Source organism: Mustela nigripes, chromosome 4 (genome assembly GCF_022355385.1).
Source record: "Mustela nigripes isolate SB6536 chromosome 4, MUSNIG.SB6536, whole genome shotgun sequence".
NCBI lineage: Eukaryota > Metazoa > Chordata > Mammalia > Carnivora > Mustelidae > Mustela > Mustela nigripes.
In genome coordinates this window covers 10,644,523-10,662,305 of record NC_081560.1, presented here as the reverse complement: position 1 = coordinate 10,662,305, position 17,783 = coordinate 10,644,523, and the positions used below count along the sequence as shown (strand labels likewise).

Genomic DNA, 17,783 nt, shown 5'->3' with positions numbered 1-17,783 from the left:
TTGTTAGTGTCAATTATTATTGTTCATATTTCTGGGAGAAAATAGAAATTAGTGGAAGAAGAGATAAATGAAAGAGAATCTGACCCTATTTCCTTATTAGCTTCAGCTGATTATTGCTTACAATGAATTTCAAGAAATGACATTTCTTCTATTTTTGAAAAGCAGCCAGAGACCCTAATTTGTATGTGAAATCTACTAATTGTTAATATTGGTCAATAACTGAATTTATTAGATATTTCTAAAAGCCAAATGTACAGATCGGTATCACAGACTTTGGCCTAGATTGGATCCATGAATTACCGACTTGCGGCCTTTGCAAAAATTCTTACTCTGTATGAATGTATCATTCCTTTTTCCTTTTCTATCACTCAGCTCCAAAATTCCCGTGCTAAGAGCAGCATTGTACCTATCTGCCAAAAGAGCATGGGAAGCAATCAGACATGGATCACAGAAGTTATCCTGCTGGGATTCCAAGTTGACCCCAAACTTGAAGTTTTCCTCTTTGCATTCTTCTTGCTATTCTATAGCCTCACCGTGATGGGGAACGGACTCATCCTAGGGCTCATCTGGCTGGACCCCCGACTGCACACCCCCATGTACTTCTTCCTCTCAAACCTGGCCATTGTTGACATGTCCTATGCCTCAAGCATTGTCCCCAAGATGCTGGCAAATCTTATAATGGAGACGAAAACCATCTCCTTTGCTCCATGCTTACTTCAGACATTTTTGTATCTGGCCCTTGCTGTCACAGAGTGTATGAGTTTGGTAGTGATGTCCTATGACCGGTATGTGGCCATCTGCCATCCCCTCCATTCCACGGTCATCATGAGCTGGAGGATATGTACTATCTTGGCTGCCACTTGCTGGATATTCAGCTTCCTCTTAGCTCTGGTCCATATTACTCTCATTCTGAGGCTGCCCTTCTGTGGGCCACAAAAAATCAACCACTTTTTCTGTCAAATCATGTCAGTATTCAGACTGGCCTGTGCGAACAGTAGACTCAACCAAATTGTTCTCTTTGCGGGCTCTGTGTTTGTTTTAGTCGGGCCCCTCTGCTTGGTGCTGGTGTCCTATATGCACATCCTGTTGGCCATCCTGAGGATCCAGTCCAAGGAGGGTCGCAGGAAGGCCTTCTCTACCTGTTCCTCCCACCTCTGTGTGGTGGGGCTCTTCTTTGGCAGCGCCATTGTCATGTACCTGGCCCCTAAATCCAGCCATTCTCAGGAACAAAGAAAGATTCTATCACTGTTTTACAGCCTTTTCAACCCTATGCTAAACCCACTGATCTATAGCCTGAGGAACTCGGAGGTGAAGGGTGCCCTGAGAAGATTCCTGGGGAAGAAGTCATCGGTGTAAGGGATGGTTTGGAGTATTTCAAGACTGTGAGCTTTTTCCACATAATTCTGGGTTCTTGAATGCACTTTTTTGTCCCTTAATTTAACAAACCCAGTACTCTTTATCTTTGGATTTCTTGTAAAATGAGACTATAAATACTCTTACGTTTTAAGTCATTGATACAAAACCTGAGATAAATAGTATGAAACAGAAAATCACAGTCTAATGAAGAGAGTTGCAAAGAGCTTAAAGAAAATATTAGTAAAATAAGTCCACAAAAATATTACATTTTGATACAGTTTTATCCTCCAAATGCAAGAATTATTCAACATTAAAACAATGAAAATAATTTGCCACATTAACAAATTAAAGGATATGTATCAGTTCAACATCAATTCGTGATAAAATTCTTTTTTTTTTAAAGGTTTTATTTATTTATTTATTTATTTGACAGACAGAGATCACAAGTAGGCAGAGAGAGAGAGGAGGAAGCAGGCTCCCCACTGAGCAGAGAGCCCGATGCGGGGCTCCATTCCAGGACCCCAAGATCACGACCTGAGCTGAAGGCAGAGGCTTTAATCCACTGAGCCACCCAGGTGCCCCCATGATAAAATTCTTTACAACCTAGTATAACAGTAAGTATTCCTTAGAGGATCTACCAAAAAACAAAAAACACAAATAATAAGTATAATACTTAGTGGTGAAATGCTAGCAGCTTTCCCAGTAAGTTAAAAAATAAAAGACAAAGATGTAGACTCTTACCACTGTTTTTCCTTGTTTTAACTTTTTTACTAGAGACCCTGAAGAGTATAGTTAAACAATAAGAAGAAATATATGAGTTGTGTGCATACACACATTTGACAAGGAATAAATGATTTGTGATTATATACAAAATAGCTGATTATATATGTAGGAAATCTGAACTGTAAGGAAGTTAAGTAAAGTAGCTTGATATAAAATCAATATGAACATAAATTACATTTTTATATAACAACAAATAATTAAAGTGAAATTTTACACAATGTTTGTATAGACTACGGGACTTACTTTGAAATGAATGTTTCATTTCATGAAATGAAAACTCTTGAATGTTTTCAAGACCTTATTTTGAAATGCTTAAGAATAAATATAACAATATACAAAGTAAATTTAACAATATACAAAAACTATAAAGATACACTTAGAAAAATGTATTGAGTCCCTATAATAACCAAATACACAAATGTACAGCATACGATACGCTGACTTCTTGAACTGGGAAACATAATATTACAAAGATTCCATCTCCTCAAGCTGATTAATATATTTAATGGAATCCTAGTCAGTATCCCACAATATTCCAATGGTGTGGCTATGTGCAGAACTTCACAAGCTGATTTTAAAATGCAAAGGGCCAATCCCAGCCCAAACACTATTAAAAAGGATAAAGGATAAGGTGGGAGATTTAGTTCTCCTGATAAGAAAGTGTACTAAAGTGCCAGTAAATAAAACAGTGTGTTGTTCCTGCAGGCATTGACCAATAAATAAACCGAACAGAATACAAAGCACAGAAGCAGACTCGTGTCTTTGTAAAATGACGCTCGTCTTGTTCAAGATGTGGCAGGGCAGTTCGGTGGGGAAAGGAAAGGTTTTGTCGTAAATGCAGCTGCCACAGTTGAGGAACCGTGTCAATGCTCAAACTCAGTTCCCAGTGTTTTCAAGACCTTATTGTCAAACACAAATTGTACAAAAAGCTTTTAGAAGATAAGAAAGGGGAGGACTTTTAAAATAATATATACAAAACTGTTAGTCCTAAAAGAAAACATTGATAAATTTGACTAGATTGAAATAACGAATGTCTGTCAATCAATAAAGAGCATAAAAAGAGTGAAACGACCAGACCCGGCAGTCTCTCCTACCCACTCTTCTGATTTATCGGGTTTCAAGCCGCACCTCCTCAGAGACCAGCATATTTCAGAGTCTCGCCTCTCTGCGCTAGGTGACTTTCCACCCTATCACTCCAGTTTATCTTTGTACCCAAATCACTTTACGAAATAAACAGACCTAAGGAATAAAGGCAGCATGGGTCTTTTTTCTTTCCTGGACCTATGGTAGATGAGGCATTTTCAGGTGTTTTGGTGGTAGAATTTTCTGGCATATCAGTGTTTCAAACGATAAAGAACAAAAGAGAAACTCTTTCTGCCTGGCTTTCCCTCTTTATCAAGAAGGAAGATCTTTTCTGGAATTACTCCCCCTCGGCAGGTTTTTCCTGGTATTCCACTGGACAAAATTGGGCCAAATGCTCATCTCTAAACATCTCTGACGAAGACAATGAGATGAGAGCTTGGCTTTGCTCCCTGTAGCTCAGAGTGAGAGCCACTTTCTGGATAAGTTTACTATTTGCTACCTCAAGACTATCAGTACGAGCTCAGCAAGGAAGGGGGAATGGCCATAGGACAACCAACAGTATCTGCTCAATGGTTCAAGTTGTGAAGCAAGACTTCTTGAATCTTCAGTAAAGCGAGAAACTCACAGTAAAGCATAATGTTTAAAACTTAATGCTGGGTGCCTGGGTGGCTCAGTTGGCTAAGCAACTGCCTTCGCCTCACGCCATGATCCCAGGGTCCTGGGAGGAGCCCTGAATTGGGCTCCCTGCTCAGTGGGGAGCCTGTTTCTCCCTCTCCCTCTGCTGTTCTGCCTGCTTGTGCTCTCTTGCTCTCTCTGTCAAATAAATAAATAAAATATTTTTAAAAAATAAAAAATAAATAAAACGTAATGGTTACAACCTCTAAATATATCAAAGAGATTGTATTAAGAATCAGAAGATTAAAAAGGCTCTCAATTAGAATAATTTAGTTACATAGTAGGTACTTTTTCTTCTGCTAGATTAAAAAATATATACACTTAAAAATAGAAGTATGAACCAATTTTCACTAAAATACTATCTGTTTATCCTTCCCTCCTTTTATTTCTCTAAACATACAGAGATATATGGGGATCAACTAACAAAATGTTTGGGTAATGTATTTTTATGAATTGCTTATTTTCATTTGGGGAAAATATTCCTTTTACACAAATAAGAAGTCAAAATACTTTCCTAAAACATCATGAATTAGCCCTGAATCTGTATATTTACTTGAAGAAATCTCTGGGATACTGAGTTATTTAGTCATAGTAGTTACCTCCAAGTGCTTTATTATGGAATAATTTTAGATTTTCTATGTACTTTTCAGGATTGCTTTTTTACACATGGAGCTCGTTTCCTATTTACAACAAAGAATTCCATTTTTTCTCCTAAAAGTGGGTAGAGAGGGGCTGGTAAAGAAGCATAGAGACTTAAAGAAGGTAACATGAATGCAGCTCTTCTGTTTACCACTAGGATGTGAGCAAAGGGAATGAAGATTTTATCTCGATCAGTTTTATCCCTTAGTGTCTGACACATTACTGGTCTATGTCGAACATCTGATTAGGGAAGATAGTGGTGGTAAGCACCTACTCTCTGGTCCTAAACAGGGTACAATGCAATGTTGTTTTCCCATTGATCAGCGCAACAAAAGAGATGCAATTTCAGGAATAGTCTTTGGGTGAAAGAAAGAGAAACAACACCCATTGGAAGCCCATTCGTCCATAGCACATCAGCAGTGGCAAAACGTTTGTATAGAAGAGAGAAAGGGGGGAAGGAAAAAAGGAGGGAAGGAAGGAAGGAAAAGAAAGAGAAAAAAGAAAAGACAAGACTCAAGCTCTCTGAAGGAGAATTTTCTGTCTCATTGATGGCAAAATACTAAAATGATATTTAGGGGCAGCTGTAGTTATTCTATTTGTGATCTTCAAACACTTCTCTCTCTAAATTGACATTCTTTAACAGAGGTCCATCCCTAATGATAGAGCCAAGTAGGCTTTGTAACATTTATTCTCACTAAAATATTAATCAATATAAATATTGATAATAAAAGAAGTCTAAGACTCCTCACAAGAAACGCTTTTTCTTTCTCCACTTCAAAGATTAGAGACAAAAAAAAAAAAAAAAGAGAGAGAGAGAGACAAATCATGACACCTCTTTGCATCAACAATGTGCTGTGTTAAATATCATCATATTGTCAACCAAAAAAAATAAAAGTGGTAAATAAACATATTTTTTTAAGAGGGAGAGGTGGGAAGGGGCAGAAGAAGGGGCAGAGAGAGGAGAGGGAACCTTAAGCAGGCTCCAAACCCAGTATGGAGCTCAACATAGGGCTCATTCTCACAACCCTGATATCACGACCTGAGCTTAAGTCACGAGCCAGACATTTAACTGACTAAGCCACCAGGTGCCTGAGCAGGCATCAACTTACTATCCTTGGTTCTATCTGGGTATTGGTGAGTGAAATTTATTTTTCTGTAATAATCTTGTTTTCCTTGTAAAATACAGGAAATACAAACAATAAATAAAATAATAAAAATATGCAATTACTTAAGCACAACTTGATAAGTGCTTTTAGTCTTCCGGAGAAGGAAGACCAGCCTGGGTTTAGATAATCGAAGAGAGCTCCCTGAGTGCTTTGAAGGATTGTTATTATATTTGAAGTCAAGTGGGTATCAGGACAAAATTGACTTGGAATAAGGAAAAGTATTTCCTGAGTGGGAACAATTGAGTAGCACTTGAATAAAGTGGAGTGTCTTGAAGAATGAGAAGGTATGTGGAGTGAGGCTCTATCCAACACAGATTACTTTAGGAAAAGAAATAACTCCAATATCCTCTCCTTAAATATATTTTCTCTGCTGCCCAATAGATTAAATATGTTACTTTTATTTCGAAGTGGCTTTTCTACCAAAGTTTAAGAACTAAGACTCTACATGGGCACTCTGGAAGTTAGAAATGGAAGGACTTTACAATCATCAAACATCACTTAGCACACAAGGCTGGGACCCATTATTTATTTGTTTGAAGAGAGAGCACAAATTGTGCTGGGTGGGGGGGCAGAGGAACAGAGAGAAGCAGACTCCCTGCTGAGCAGGGAGCCTGATGCAGGGCTCAATCCCAGGACCCCAGGATCATGACCTGAGCCAATGGCAGATGCTTAACTAGACTGAGCCCCCTAGGTATCCCCTGCCCTTTATTTTTTCCCAAAGATTTTCTTGAGATTCATTTTAACTGTAGACCTTAACCCAGGATGAAGAAACAAAAAATGGGATTCAGAATTCTTGAGAAATTTGAAATGGAGACAAACTAAAGCAAATTAAGGGAGAAGTATATCGAACCTTCCAAGTGAGAAATGTGCAGTGATTTCCTGGCAATAACATTTCTCCACTGTTTCTCTAAGATGATGTATTAACAGGGTCCATGGTGTCCCTACCATGAAACATCAAGAAATCACAGCTTCTCTTCTACAAACGGGAGGAGTTACAGAGTGGAGCACTTTTAAGGCTGATAAAATACATAGGGAGAGAAATTAATTTATGATATGATCTTGACTTTTTTATTTTCTGTGCCAGAATCTTGTGTAATTTAGAGACATTCTGGCCTCACTCAATCCCAAGCAAACACAAATCCCAAACAAATGCACATAAAAAAATCCCACAGGACCCTGAAAGATCAAAATGAATACACATGGGAAATGCATTTATTGGTTCACCTGCTGATAGGAGAGTGGCGAACTCTTCAAATCTCTCTGAGGAGAGTGTGAGTGGATGTAATGCCACAGGGTTCTGTCCCCTGCATCATTATTCGTGTCTGTGGGGACGGAGCGGGGTTCAAATGATGACAGAACAAAGCCCTCACTTGCAGAAGCGAATCCATCATCAGGTTCTGCCATGAGAACTGTGTATGTGGGCTTCCCCTCCCGATGAGTTCTCTTTAGACAAGAGGCTCATTCCCGGACCTTCCCTGTGAGATTTCTTCTAAACCCAAGGCCACATTTGAAGAAAAGAACCCAGATTCTACCACTGTAAGTAAATGTGGTTCATTAGCGAGAGGACGGGGTTTGCAGGAGAGAAATGGGAAAAGGCAGGTGGGAATGAAATCCCTGGCTTTGGGCATCAGTGACTAAATGCTTTTCATGTGGCCCTAAACCTATCTTCACAAGTAGGGCCCTGATGGGGATCTCTAGGTACCACTACTAATTCCCATGGTGTAGCCATGGCACCTCTGACCCTCTAAGACCCTCAATCCACATTCCCCTCATGTGGCAGCTCTTGGCTTTGTCATGACTGTCAGAAAAGAGGAATCAGCTAATCATCCAGTGGGATCTGATCTGACTGATGAAAGGCTTACAAAGAACTTTAGGGGTCACGTGGCGCAGGTGCCTCCCCTTACAAATAATCCTGAAGTCGGAGGTAAGTGGTTACTTGCCCTGAGACTTCTCTTCCTTCCCTGCTTTGTTAACTGCCTGCCCCTGCAGATGCTCAGAAACATTGCCTTCCCCAAGAGGACCCACTTGTCACTTGCCTGGGAGATGACATTCTCTTAGAGAGGAGACCCTGGTCTGTTGGTGTACAGATTCTCTTTTTGTCCCCTGTTTTAGCAGAGGAATATTGCGATTCTCAACCTGTTTGCTTATGATTATCGAATGCAGCAGTTACTCTGTGTGTTGGCTTTCAAATCCCTAATATGTCTTTAAGCACTTACTATCTTACGTGAGTTAACTCATGAGGTTTATTGTTCACCCCACTTTGCAGCTGGTGGAGCTGAGGGGCAGAGAAGATCAGAGAGGTCACAAGACCAGCATGCGGCAAAGTCGGGATTTGAACACAGGCCCTTGAGCTCAGAACCCATGTTTCTTTGTTACACTCTGCTACTCATTAGGACCAAGCTGTGTCTCTAAGTAAGTATTGGAGATGGTAAGTAATTTCTGAGTAAGTGTGTGTTTCCTTTAAAGGATTTTTCCATTTTTTAAAAATCTTTTTGAAAATTAATTTTTTTAATCAGTATATAAAAACAGTAACAGAAATGAAAATAAAATGGGTGTGTGTGTGTGTGTGTATTTATTTGGTGTGCTTTCTATTTAAACTAAAAAAAATAACCAAAAAAAAAAAAAAAAAAGGCAAAATACATGTGAAAAGGTTTACAGTACCATGATTTTGTTGGATTTCTAATCCCGATGATTTGGACTCTTTCTGGAATTTGTGGTCTTATTAATATTGTTAATAACAATTAACATGAATATAACTCCTAATATATGCCGGTTTCGTGGTCATTATCCTTCACATCAGCCCTTTTAGACACGTGTTGTCATTATTTTGTGGACGAAGACAATGAGGTGGTGACGAGAGTAAGTGGCTCCAGGTCATAGCGTCCACCTTGCAGATCGGAGATTGGAACGACGCTCTGACCAGCACTGTTAACACTGTTAACCATGCTGCTTTCATCCTGGTTCCGGGATCTTGCTGTTTTCAGTCCCTGTGAATGTTTATGCTGTTGAAGAACAGAGAAATGTATCCATGAAACTGTCCTTTATTCTGTGCACTGAGGACTTTTCTTTAAAATGGAGCTGGAGCAGATACTTAAGTCATTTATGATCTCTCTCTCTTTGTTGTTATCTGCCCCAGGCTTTTTCTCAGAGGAAAAAATAAATCCGGTTTCTTGAACTGTGAAATTCAAAATGCAAGATCATGCCAATATTTAAAAGGAAATAATGCTTTCACCTCATGTATTTTTCTACTTTTCTTGTCCTCCACAAAGGAGCTGACTGACAGTGTGTGTAGATAGTGACCGTTACAGAGTGGTCTCCTTGTGATTTTCCTACAAAACAGTACAAGGGTGCGACTGGCAGCCAGTGTGACCTGTAGTTTCTTAATAGCTCACGTTTGATGAAACATGTTGTTTCACTAAGAATTCTGTTTGCCTCCTTTTGGAAGGCGTTTTGGACATTTTGGAAATTGGTTACTGGATTCTCTCAGAAATATCTTGGGGGGAAAAATTACACGTAAAATTATAATTCCAGATTATTTTAAGTGTGAACTTTGATTAGTCAAACAATTTTAATCATTTCGGAAAGGGAAGCTAATAACTGGCATATCTGAAAGTTGAAGGATCCATGTGTCTCCTGTCCTGGGTCACTGGCCTGGGTGTAACAGGAACACGGAGGGACACATCACAGATGAGCCCATCAGGCTTTCCCTGGATCTACTCTCAGCATCTCATCTCAGGCCCAGACAGGCTTCCTTGGCCACAGGCCCTGTGCTCAGCCGCCTGGCCTTCCTCTTCAAGCTCATATCACACTTCCCCTCCAGGAGGTCTCCTAAGACTCATCCAAAGACGACCTTTGGAAAGAAATGGTCTTTCCTGCTTCCTGTGTCTTCATTAGCTCTAAAGACATGCATACAAGACTTCTGAAAACATGATCTCATTTTCTGTCATTACTTGTGCCTTGCTTTCCATGGTGAGAGAATGTGCTTATTTCAGAAGAACCTTAAAAACTTACAAAATGTCATATTCCTGGAGGCTCTGGCATTGAGAGCTCTCTCAGCCCTCCTATTCGGCTTGATTCCCTGGGACCCATTTCCATTTTGTCTGTCCACAAAATGCCATATGCTGTTCAGAGAGGAAATGTACCGTTCAGACAGAATTTGTATTGTCCAGACCGTTTACAGTTTCCTATTTCATACCTGCTAATTAGTAATTCAGTATAAATCCTTTAACTGTGCTCTCCTTGCATGAATTTAAAAGTAAGTCAATAAGTCAAAAGTACATCTATTGGCCCATATAAAATCAGTAATATTTGAGTGACTTTGTAAGGTATTTTACTGATCATAATTTGCTGCTAGTTCCTGGGTCCTCCAGTGAATGTCTACCCAAAACTTAGGAAGTTAGTTTAAGACAACCACTTTCTTTTAAGGGAAACACCAATTTCACAGAGGCATAGACACATAAGTTCACATGAAAGAGAGCAAATGCTTCTCGAATTTACAATTCCATTGCTTTCTGCACAAATGTGTCTGCTAGTAAGCATGTTGGTCAACCACACGATTATAAACAAAGGGAATTCACAAAAGCAGACATTAGTCTGCAGCATCAGAGCAGTATCCAGGGAAAGAGGAGGCCTTCATGAACTGGCTTGGGACAACTGCCACTAGTAAGCAAGCTGATTCTAAGTGACTTTTTCTAAGATACTGATGGGAAGTTTCCTAGCAGACAGCTAAATTCTCTGTCCCTCCTGATTCTGCTTACAGGTACTGGTTTTATTGTTGTTTTCAGTGTTTCGGTCTTTAACTTCAAACCCCTAAAAGCTACATTGCAGATAAGGAAATTAAAGGGGCTTCGCGATGTGCTTCTCTGAACGACAGACTCCACCCTCTCTGACCTCTGCCACATCACAGCTCTGCCTGTGCTCGCATCACATTTTGGTGGGTGTTGCAATAGTTTTTAACATAATTTATGATCTATTTCTACTTTAGTCCATAGAAGATCTTGATCTTTTTCTCTGTTAATTCATAGAAAAAAATCTGTATAAAAAAAATTGAATTTGAGGTTTTTAGTTTCCCCTTTCCTGTCAAAGGTTAACTATTTTTCGTAATGTAGTGATTAATTGCTCCCATATGAAACTGTAAGAAAATCTGCTTAGATTTGAGATTCCTGTTAACATCTGGTGAGGATTACTCTCAAGATGAGCAGGAATAATGTGAATCTAATAATAATAATAATAATAATAATAATAATATGCATCTTTGGTTGAATATTACATTGTAGATTTTTCCAAAATGAAAATATTTTGCTTTTTTTCTCCCAGTAATGCATGAAGTTTATTAAGCAATGAGCAAATAAGCAAACAATTTATACAAAAGAGAAATACCCATACAATCTTTTGCTCGGTTTCTTCATTCTCCCTCATTTGGTCCTCTGTATCACTAATTCTCTCTTCTGCCTCAATTATCCTAGCAGTAAGAGCCTCCATTTTTTATTGCATCTCATTAATAGCTTTTTTTATTTCAGCTTGGTTAGACTTTAGTTCTTTTATTTCTCCAGAAAGGGCTTTTATTTCTCCAGACAGAGTTTCTCTAATATCTTCCATGCCTTTTTCGAGCTCAGCTGACACCTTGAGAATCGTCATTCTGAACTCTAGATCTGACATATTACCGATGTCCGTTTTGATTAGGTCCCTAGCCTTCAGTACTGCCTCTTATTCTTTTCTTTTGTGGTGACTTTTTCTGCCTTGTCATTTTATCCAGATAAGAATGTATAAACAAGAGAATAAAATACTAAAAGGGTGGCAAAGACTCCAGAAGAATGTACGCTGACCAAATCAGAAGAGACCCCAAATTGAGGGTAGAACAAAGGGGGTAAAAAGAAGTATTAAAAAAAATTTTTTTTTAATTTAAAAAGTACATATACATACTAGCCTGGTGAATAGAACAGAGTCACCCACTTGATTCTGGATGTATTTTGGTCTCTTTGAAGAAACTACCTCCCTAAATTTAAAAAAAGAAAAACTTCTATATATACAAAAATAAGGATAAACATGATGAAGGGATGGAATATGACTGTAAAGATGAAAATTTTTAAAAGAAATTCTAAAAAAAGGAATTGATAAGTTGATTGGAAAAAGAAAGTGGAAAGAATTTGCTCAGTCTGGAGACTAGAACAAAGCCCTGTGCTAGATTTAGGATATATTTTGATCTGTTGGAAGAAATTGTATCCCAAAATTTTTTAGAAGAAAAAACCCTATATGTATGCAGAAAATAGATACAATGAAGCATAAAATTATGACTATAATACTGAAGGCTTAAAAAGATTATTTTAGGGTGCCTGGGTGGCTCAGTGGGTTAAGCCTTTGCCTTCGGCTCAGGTCATAATCTCAGGGTCTTGGGATCACGTCCCACATTGGGTTCTCTGCTCAGCAGGGAGCCTGTTCCCCCCACCCACCTGCCTCTCTGCCTACTTGTGATCTCTCTCTGTCAAATAAATAAATAAAATCTTTTAAAAAAAGATTTTTTAGAAAGGTATTGTTAAGATAAACTAGTTAAAAACATTAAAAGAGGAAAAGTTTAAAAAAATTATTATAAGAAAAAAAAATAAAATTAAAGAACTTTAATTAACTTTGCAAGACTAAAGAATCATGGGGAGAAAGCCATGAATTCCATGCTTTGCTTTCCCCTCCTCTGGAATTCTGCTGTTCTCTTTGATCAGTGAGCTTGGTCTTGGCTGGATGTTCTAGCTGATCTTCTGGGGGAGGGGCCTGTTGCAGTGATTCTCAAAGGTCTCCACCTGAGGCGGAATTGCACCACCCTTGCCGGGGGCGGGGCTAGGTAATCTCCTGGAGTTCACTCTTGGGAGCTTTTGTTCCCTGAGCACTTTCCGTAGAGTTCCGGAGGACGGGAATGAAAATGGCGGCCTCCTGGTCTCCAGCCCGGAGGAGCCAAGAGCGCCCGGGGCCTCACTCCTCAGTGCACCCTCAGAGAAAAGCACTCGCTGGATCACTCCCGTCTGCCTGGTCTCCAGCCGTGCTCCAAGCTCACCGGGCCTGTGACTGTGCATTTCTGTCTCTGGCGCACAGCCCCGTTTGGAATCTCCAAACCCGGCAGATGGAGGTGCTCTTCTGGCAGATGGAGGTGGGTCTCCCCAGATCTGCCTCTTGTGGGGTCCCTGCTCAAAGAGCAGTGACCTGACTGTGCCACGGATCACAGTTTAATGTAACCCCAAGCTGAGCGCTCACTCCTTGGCTCCATCTCTCTAGCTGGCTTCTCCGCTCTGATACCTGCGAGCTCTGCTACATTCAGACACCCCCGATACTTCTATGACCCCACAGGACCTGAGACCACACTGTCCCCACGAGGGCTCCACCCCGCTTAGCCTCTGGAGCGACGTCCCTCAGTGGAGCAGACTTTCAAAAGTTCTGATTTTGTGCTCCGTTGCTCCGCCCCTTGCTGGGAGCCAGCCCCACCCCCCACAGTCTATCTTCCCGTTGCTTTGGATTCACTTCTCCACATGTCCTACCTTTCAGAAAGTGGTTGGTTTTCTAGAACTGCTGCTCTTCTTCTCTTCGATCTCCTGTTGCATATGTAGCTGTTCAGAATGGTTTGATAATTATCTAGCTGAACTCCTGCGACCTGATGTCATCTCAGTCTGCTACTCCTCTGCCATCTTGACTCCTTTGGTTCATATATTTTTAATGGTTGCTTTGTATTCTATGTTATAAAAGTAGCCAAATATCTGAATCCATCTCCAACTTTTAAACTTTATATCAATTCCAAAATTTTTAAAATATAAGCAGGGTTATAATGAATATTTAGAACCTTATGGTCATGACGGTTCTGGTACACTGCATATTTTTCTTTCTTTTTTTTTTTTTTCTAAGTACTTCCTGCCCAGGGATTTTGTCTATACTGTTCCCTGTGTAAGGAACAGTCTACTTTGGCTGTAGTTATGGTGGACTCCCCTTCATCATTTGGATTCTGCCCATGTGTCTCCTTGTTAGAAAGATTTTTCCTGTCAGTCCCATCTAAAGGACCCCCCCCATACCAAGTGACTTTTTGTCATATTACCCTGTTAATTTTCTTCATTGTACTTTCCACTATTAACAAATACTTTATTTCTTTGCTCCTGTTGTTTTAGGGATGATAATCAACCATGATGTCTCCTTGTTCCTGATCTGAAGAAATAGAGAAATAGACCCAAGAATCAGGTAGAAATTTAAAATATATGCTTTCTTAGTGAGGCTTATTGGAATACATTATCTATAGCTTTAACATAATAATGTCTCTCCAAATTAAAATCACAATCATTAGCCTACCTCCACCCCCTAAATAGGACGGTATATGCTCCTGTAGGCTTTAGCAAAAAACAACAGAAATGCATAAGACCAAAAAGGGAGCAGAGAAGGGGCATTCTCACTTCCTGTTTCCTGTTCTACAAATCCTATAAATAAGAGAGCAAGGGAGGGGCAGGTATCCTCCAGTGTTTCCATTCAGGGGAAGAGAGATTCCTCCCCTAAAAGGAAACATGAAGAATAGATGACAGATACACTACCTGACTTTTTCAGTATCTGTTTCCCCTGTAGAATATGTCTACTTTCTCTCTTCTGATCCTCCAGAGTTTAAAAGAGAGGCTAGAACAGATGATGTGTTTGAGGACTATGTGTTAAAGAATTGTGAATTTAAACTATATAAAACTACTCACATATTCTATTTTCAAAGTTAATAAAGGGAGACACTGGTACATTTTTCCTGCAGGGAAGCTGACCGTAGGTGTCACAAGCTTTGAAATGTCTATAATGTAGCCTCTGCAATTTGACTTTTAGAATATATCCTGAAAAATGAACACAGACCAAATTTCAGTTTGAAAGAATATTTATATTGATGCTAATAAACCTAAAAGAAATAAGAACCCCAAAGTTTTCAACAGTAAGAAATAAAATAAATTGTAATATAATAAAATCACATTAGTTTCAAATAATGCCTATAAAGTATTACTTTAATACATGAAAATGTTTATTAAATTAAGGGTAAATGATAGTAAAAAATTGTCTCTATAATATGATTCTGATTTTAAAATATGAATTTGAGGATTTAAGTTTTTACAAAGAATAATTGAAATTATTTTTTAAAATATTCTGTTGGATTTGAAACTACAGCCTAATTTGAAGTTCTCAGGTTGTTTCTGGGGACAAGGTGAAGAGAGTGCAAAGGCACAGCAAGCCCCAGTCTACATGGGTTCAAGAGTGTTCCATGACCCTTTTTCCTCTTGGATAGACCCAGCTACCTCCCAGGAAGAGCTTCCTAAAAAGAAATATCCAACCAGTGCCCACATGTTCCCACTCCCTGTTACCCTTAGAACCCATTAGAACAGCAGGGGCCAGTGAGCATGTTAACAGGTGAGGAAGGTCTGAGGGAAGTTCATGGCCACAGGAGTTGCCAAATCTGGGAAGATATCATGTTGACAATTCTGTCACACCAGAAAATAAGATAAGCTCCAAGATTTTTCTTGGAGAGAAAATACCCCAAAAATAAAATTAACAGCTATGTTGTCATTGTAATTCATTTTCCCTTCTGAGATTCATTGTTGAGAAAGCTGTAGAAATGTCCGCCTTATATACCTGAATTCAGGATATGTACACGTGTTCATTGCAAGTAGCCAAAGGATTCTTTCTCTTATGCCTGAATTTCAGTATCCATTGTTGATAAAATAGGTGATAAAACTCTCAAATAAAACTGCAAACACTGGAGATGGGAAAAGAGGTTCTGGAAAGAAGCTTGTAGGGAGGATTTGTAGCTGAAAATAGGGGCTTACAAAGTAATAAAGATTCTACAAAATTGAGATTTTATTTAGAAGGCGTTTCAAATCTGAAATAAATAGGTAAAAAAGCATCTGAGGAGGTAAATTGATAAGTAAGCAACACATGAAGAAGAGAGGGCCCTAATTACCTCATATCATGGGCCACGAAGACAAGCAACCTTAGGAAACAAGACTACCTCCTGCTGCATACACTCTGTCAGGGCATCTCTCTTCTAACTACATTAGCAATCAAGATTTGCACCCTTGAAGGGAAGCCAGAGCACTTTAATTCTCCAAAACAACATATCTGTGCATGTGTGTATGTGTGTGTGCATGTGTCTGTGTGTATGCTTTAGTTATAGAACGTAATCATGTATATTATGTTGTAATATATTTTATTTATAATAAATTATACACAGCTCTATCCTGTCATTCCATTGATACAAGGGGAATTTTTTTCTGATTTATATGAGCACACTGAGTTTTTTAGACATATCTAAAATAAATGGCAGAAAATCAATCCAGAGTAATATATTTCCAAATGATCATTCTGTAACATATAGTGATATTTTGAATCTTGATTACCCTAGAGTTCTGACCTTTCTGTTGTGAATGTGGACTTGTCAGTCTCTGCCATAGGAGCATGGGAGGCAACCAGACATGGATCACCGAGGTCACCCTGCTGGGATTCCAAGTCGATCCAGCACTGGAGCTCTTTCTCTTTGGGCTCTTCTGCCTCTTCTATACCCTCACCCTTCTAGGGAATGGAGTCATCCTATTGCTTATCTGTTTAGACTCCAGACTGCACACTCCCATGTACTTCTTCCTCTCTCACCTGGCCATTGTTGACATGTCCTATGCCTCCAACAATGTCCCCAAGATGCTGGCAAATCTTGTGAATCTGAAAAGAACCATATCCTTTGCTCCTTGCATTATGCAGACTTTTTTGTATCTGGCTTTTGCTCACATAGAGTGCTTGATTTTGGTGGTGATGTCCTATGACCGGTTTGTGGCCATCTGCCACCCCCTACATTACACTGTCATCATGAGCTGGAGAACATGCGTGGTCCTCGCTGGCGCTTCCTGGGTGTTTAGCTTCCTCTTGGCCCTGGTCCATTTAATTCTCATCCTGAGGCTGCCCTTCTGTGGGCCTCATGAAATCAACCACTTCTTCTGTGAAATCTTGTCGGTCCTCAAGCTGGCCTGTGCTGACACAAGGCTTAACCAGGTGGTCATCTTTGCAGCCTGTGTGTTTATTTTACTGGGGCCCCTCTGCTTGGTGCTGGTGTCCTACTCACGCATCCTGTTGGCCATCGTGAGGATCCAGTCCGGGGAGGGCCGCAGAAAGGCCTTCTCCACCTGCTCCTCCCACCTCTGTGTGGTGGGGCTCTTCTTTGGCAGCGCCATTGTCATGTACATGGCCCCCAAATCCCGCCACCCTGAGGAACAGCAGAAGATCCTTTCCCTGTTTTATAGCCTTTTCAACCCTATGCTGAACCCACTGATCTACAGCCTGAGGAATGCAGAGGTCAAGGGTGCCCTGAGGAGAGTGCTGTACAAATGGAGGCACATGTGAGGTACAGTGGAAATCAACATGGTGAGGTGCCTTTTGCTCCCCATGAAATATAGTAGGTGGCATTTTTTCACCTTACGCTACAATAAATGCCACATTAAGGTAGAATATTTTAGCCTAAACACACAACCTGAAACCATACAGACTTTAGAAAATAGATGAAAACCTTCAGGACCGTGCATATGCAAAGATTCTTAGAGATGAACCAACAAGCACAAGACAAAAAATTTGAAGAATTGATAAATATTGGGCCTTTTCAAAATTAATCAGTGTGATCATCAAAGTCATTATGAAGAGAGAAGAAATGCAAGTCACAAACTGCTTTGTATTTTTTTAAATGCAATAGTGAGTTGGGTATGGCCACAAAAAGAGACACAGGGAAGTGCCTGGGAAACACAAAGTTTGTTTTCCTCTTAAGTTCTGGAGAAGGAGGCATGTACTTCTTGCAGGGCCATATAGGAAAGATACCAGGGTGGTCAGGAGACAGAAGACAGGGTCAAGGGAAGATTTATATCATTGCCTTCATGAGCATTTCCACAGAAAACACCCAGTAAATTGTTGTATAAGAGCAAGCTGGAGTTCCCATAATGGGTAAATCATTACCATGTACAGACAGGGCATCATGAAGACAATGGGCCAGGAGAATTCTAAAGCTGAGAATTTATGTGATCTTCAAAGCTAGAGTTACCTTACTTCCAATAATCTCCTTTA

At 39.8% G+C, this 17,783-nt stretch overlaps 2 protein-coding genes across 2 annotated transcripts; both read left to right on the top strand.

Annotated features, from left to right (window-relative positions):
• The first annotated feature begins 423 nt into the window (after positions 1–423).
• Positions 424–1,356, top strand: LOC132014870 (olfactory receptor 2A12). Its single transcript, XM_059395570.1, has one exon. It carries the CDS (start codon positions 424–426, stop codon positions 1,354–1,356), a length of 933 nt encoding a protein of 310 aa, XP_059251553.1.
• Positions 1,357–16,142: 14,786 nt separating this feature from the next.
• On the top strand, positions 16,143–17,075 carry LOC132014869 (olfactory receptor 2A14-like). Its single transcript, XM_059395569.1, has one exon. The coding sequence runs from the start codon at positions 16,143–16,145 to the stop codon at positions 17,073–17,075; it is 933 nt and encodes a 310-aa protein (XP_059251552.1).
• Positions 17,076–17,783: the final 708 nt, after the last annotated feature.

What these genes read in the sequence shown, in the direction of transcription:
- LOC132014870 (XM_059395570.1), top strand. Translation starts at nt 424, where the DNA reads ATGGGAAGCAATCAGACATGGATCACAGAAGTTATCCTGCTGGGATTC.
- LOC132014869 (XM_059395569.1), top strand. Translation starts at nt 16,143, where the DNA reads ATGGGAGGCAACCAGACATGGATCACCGAGGTCACCCTGCTGGGATTC.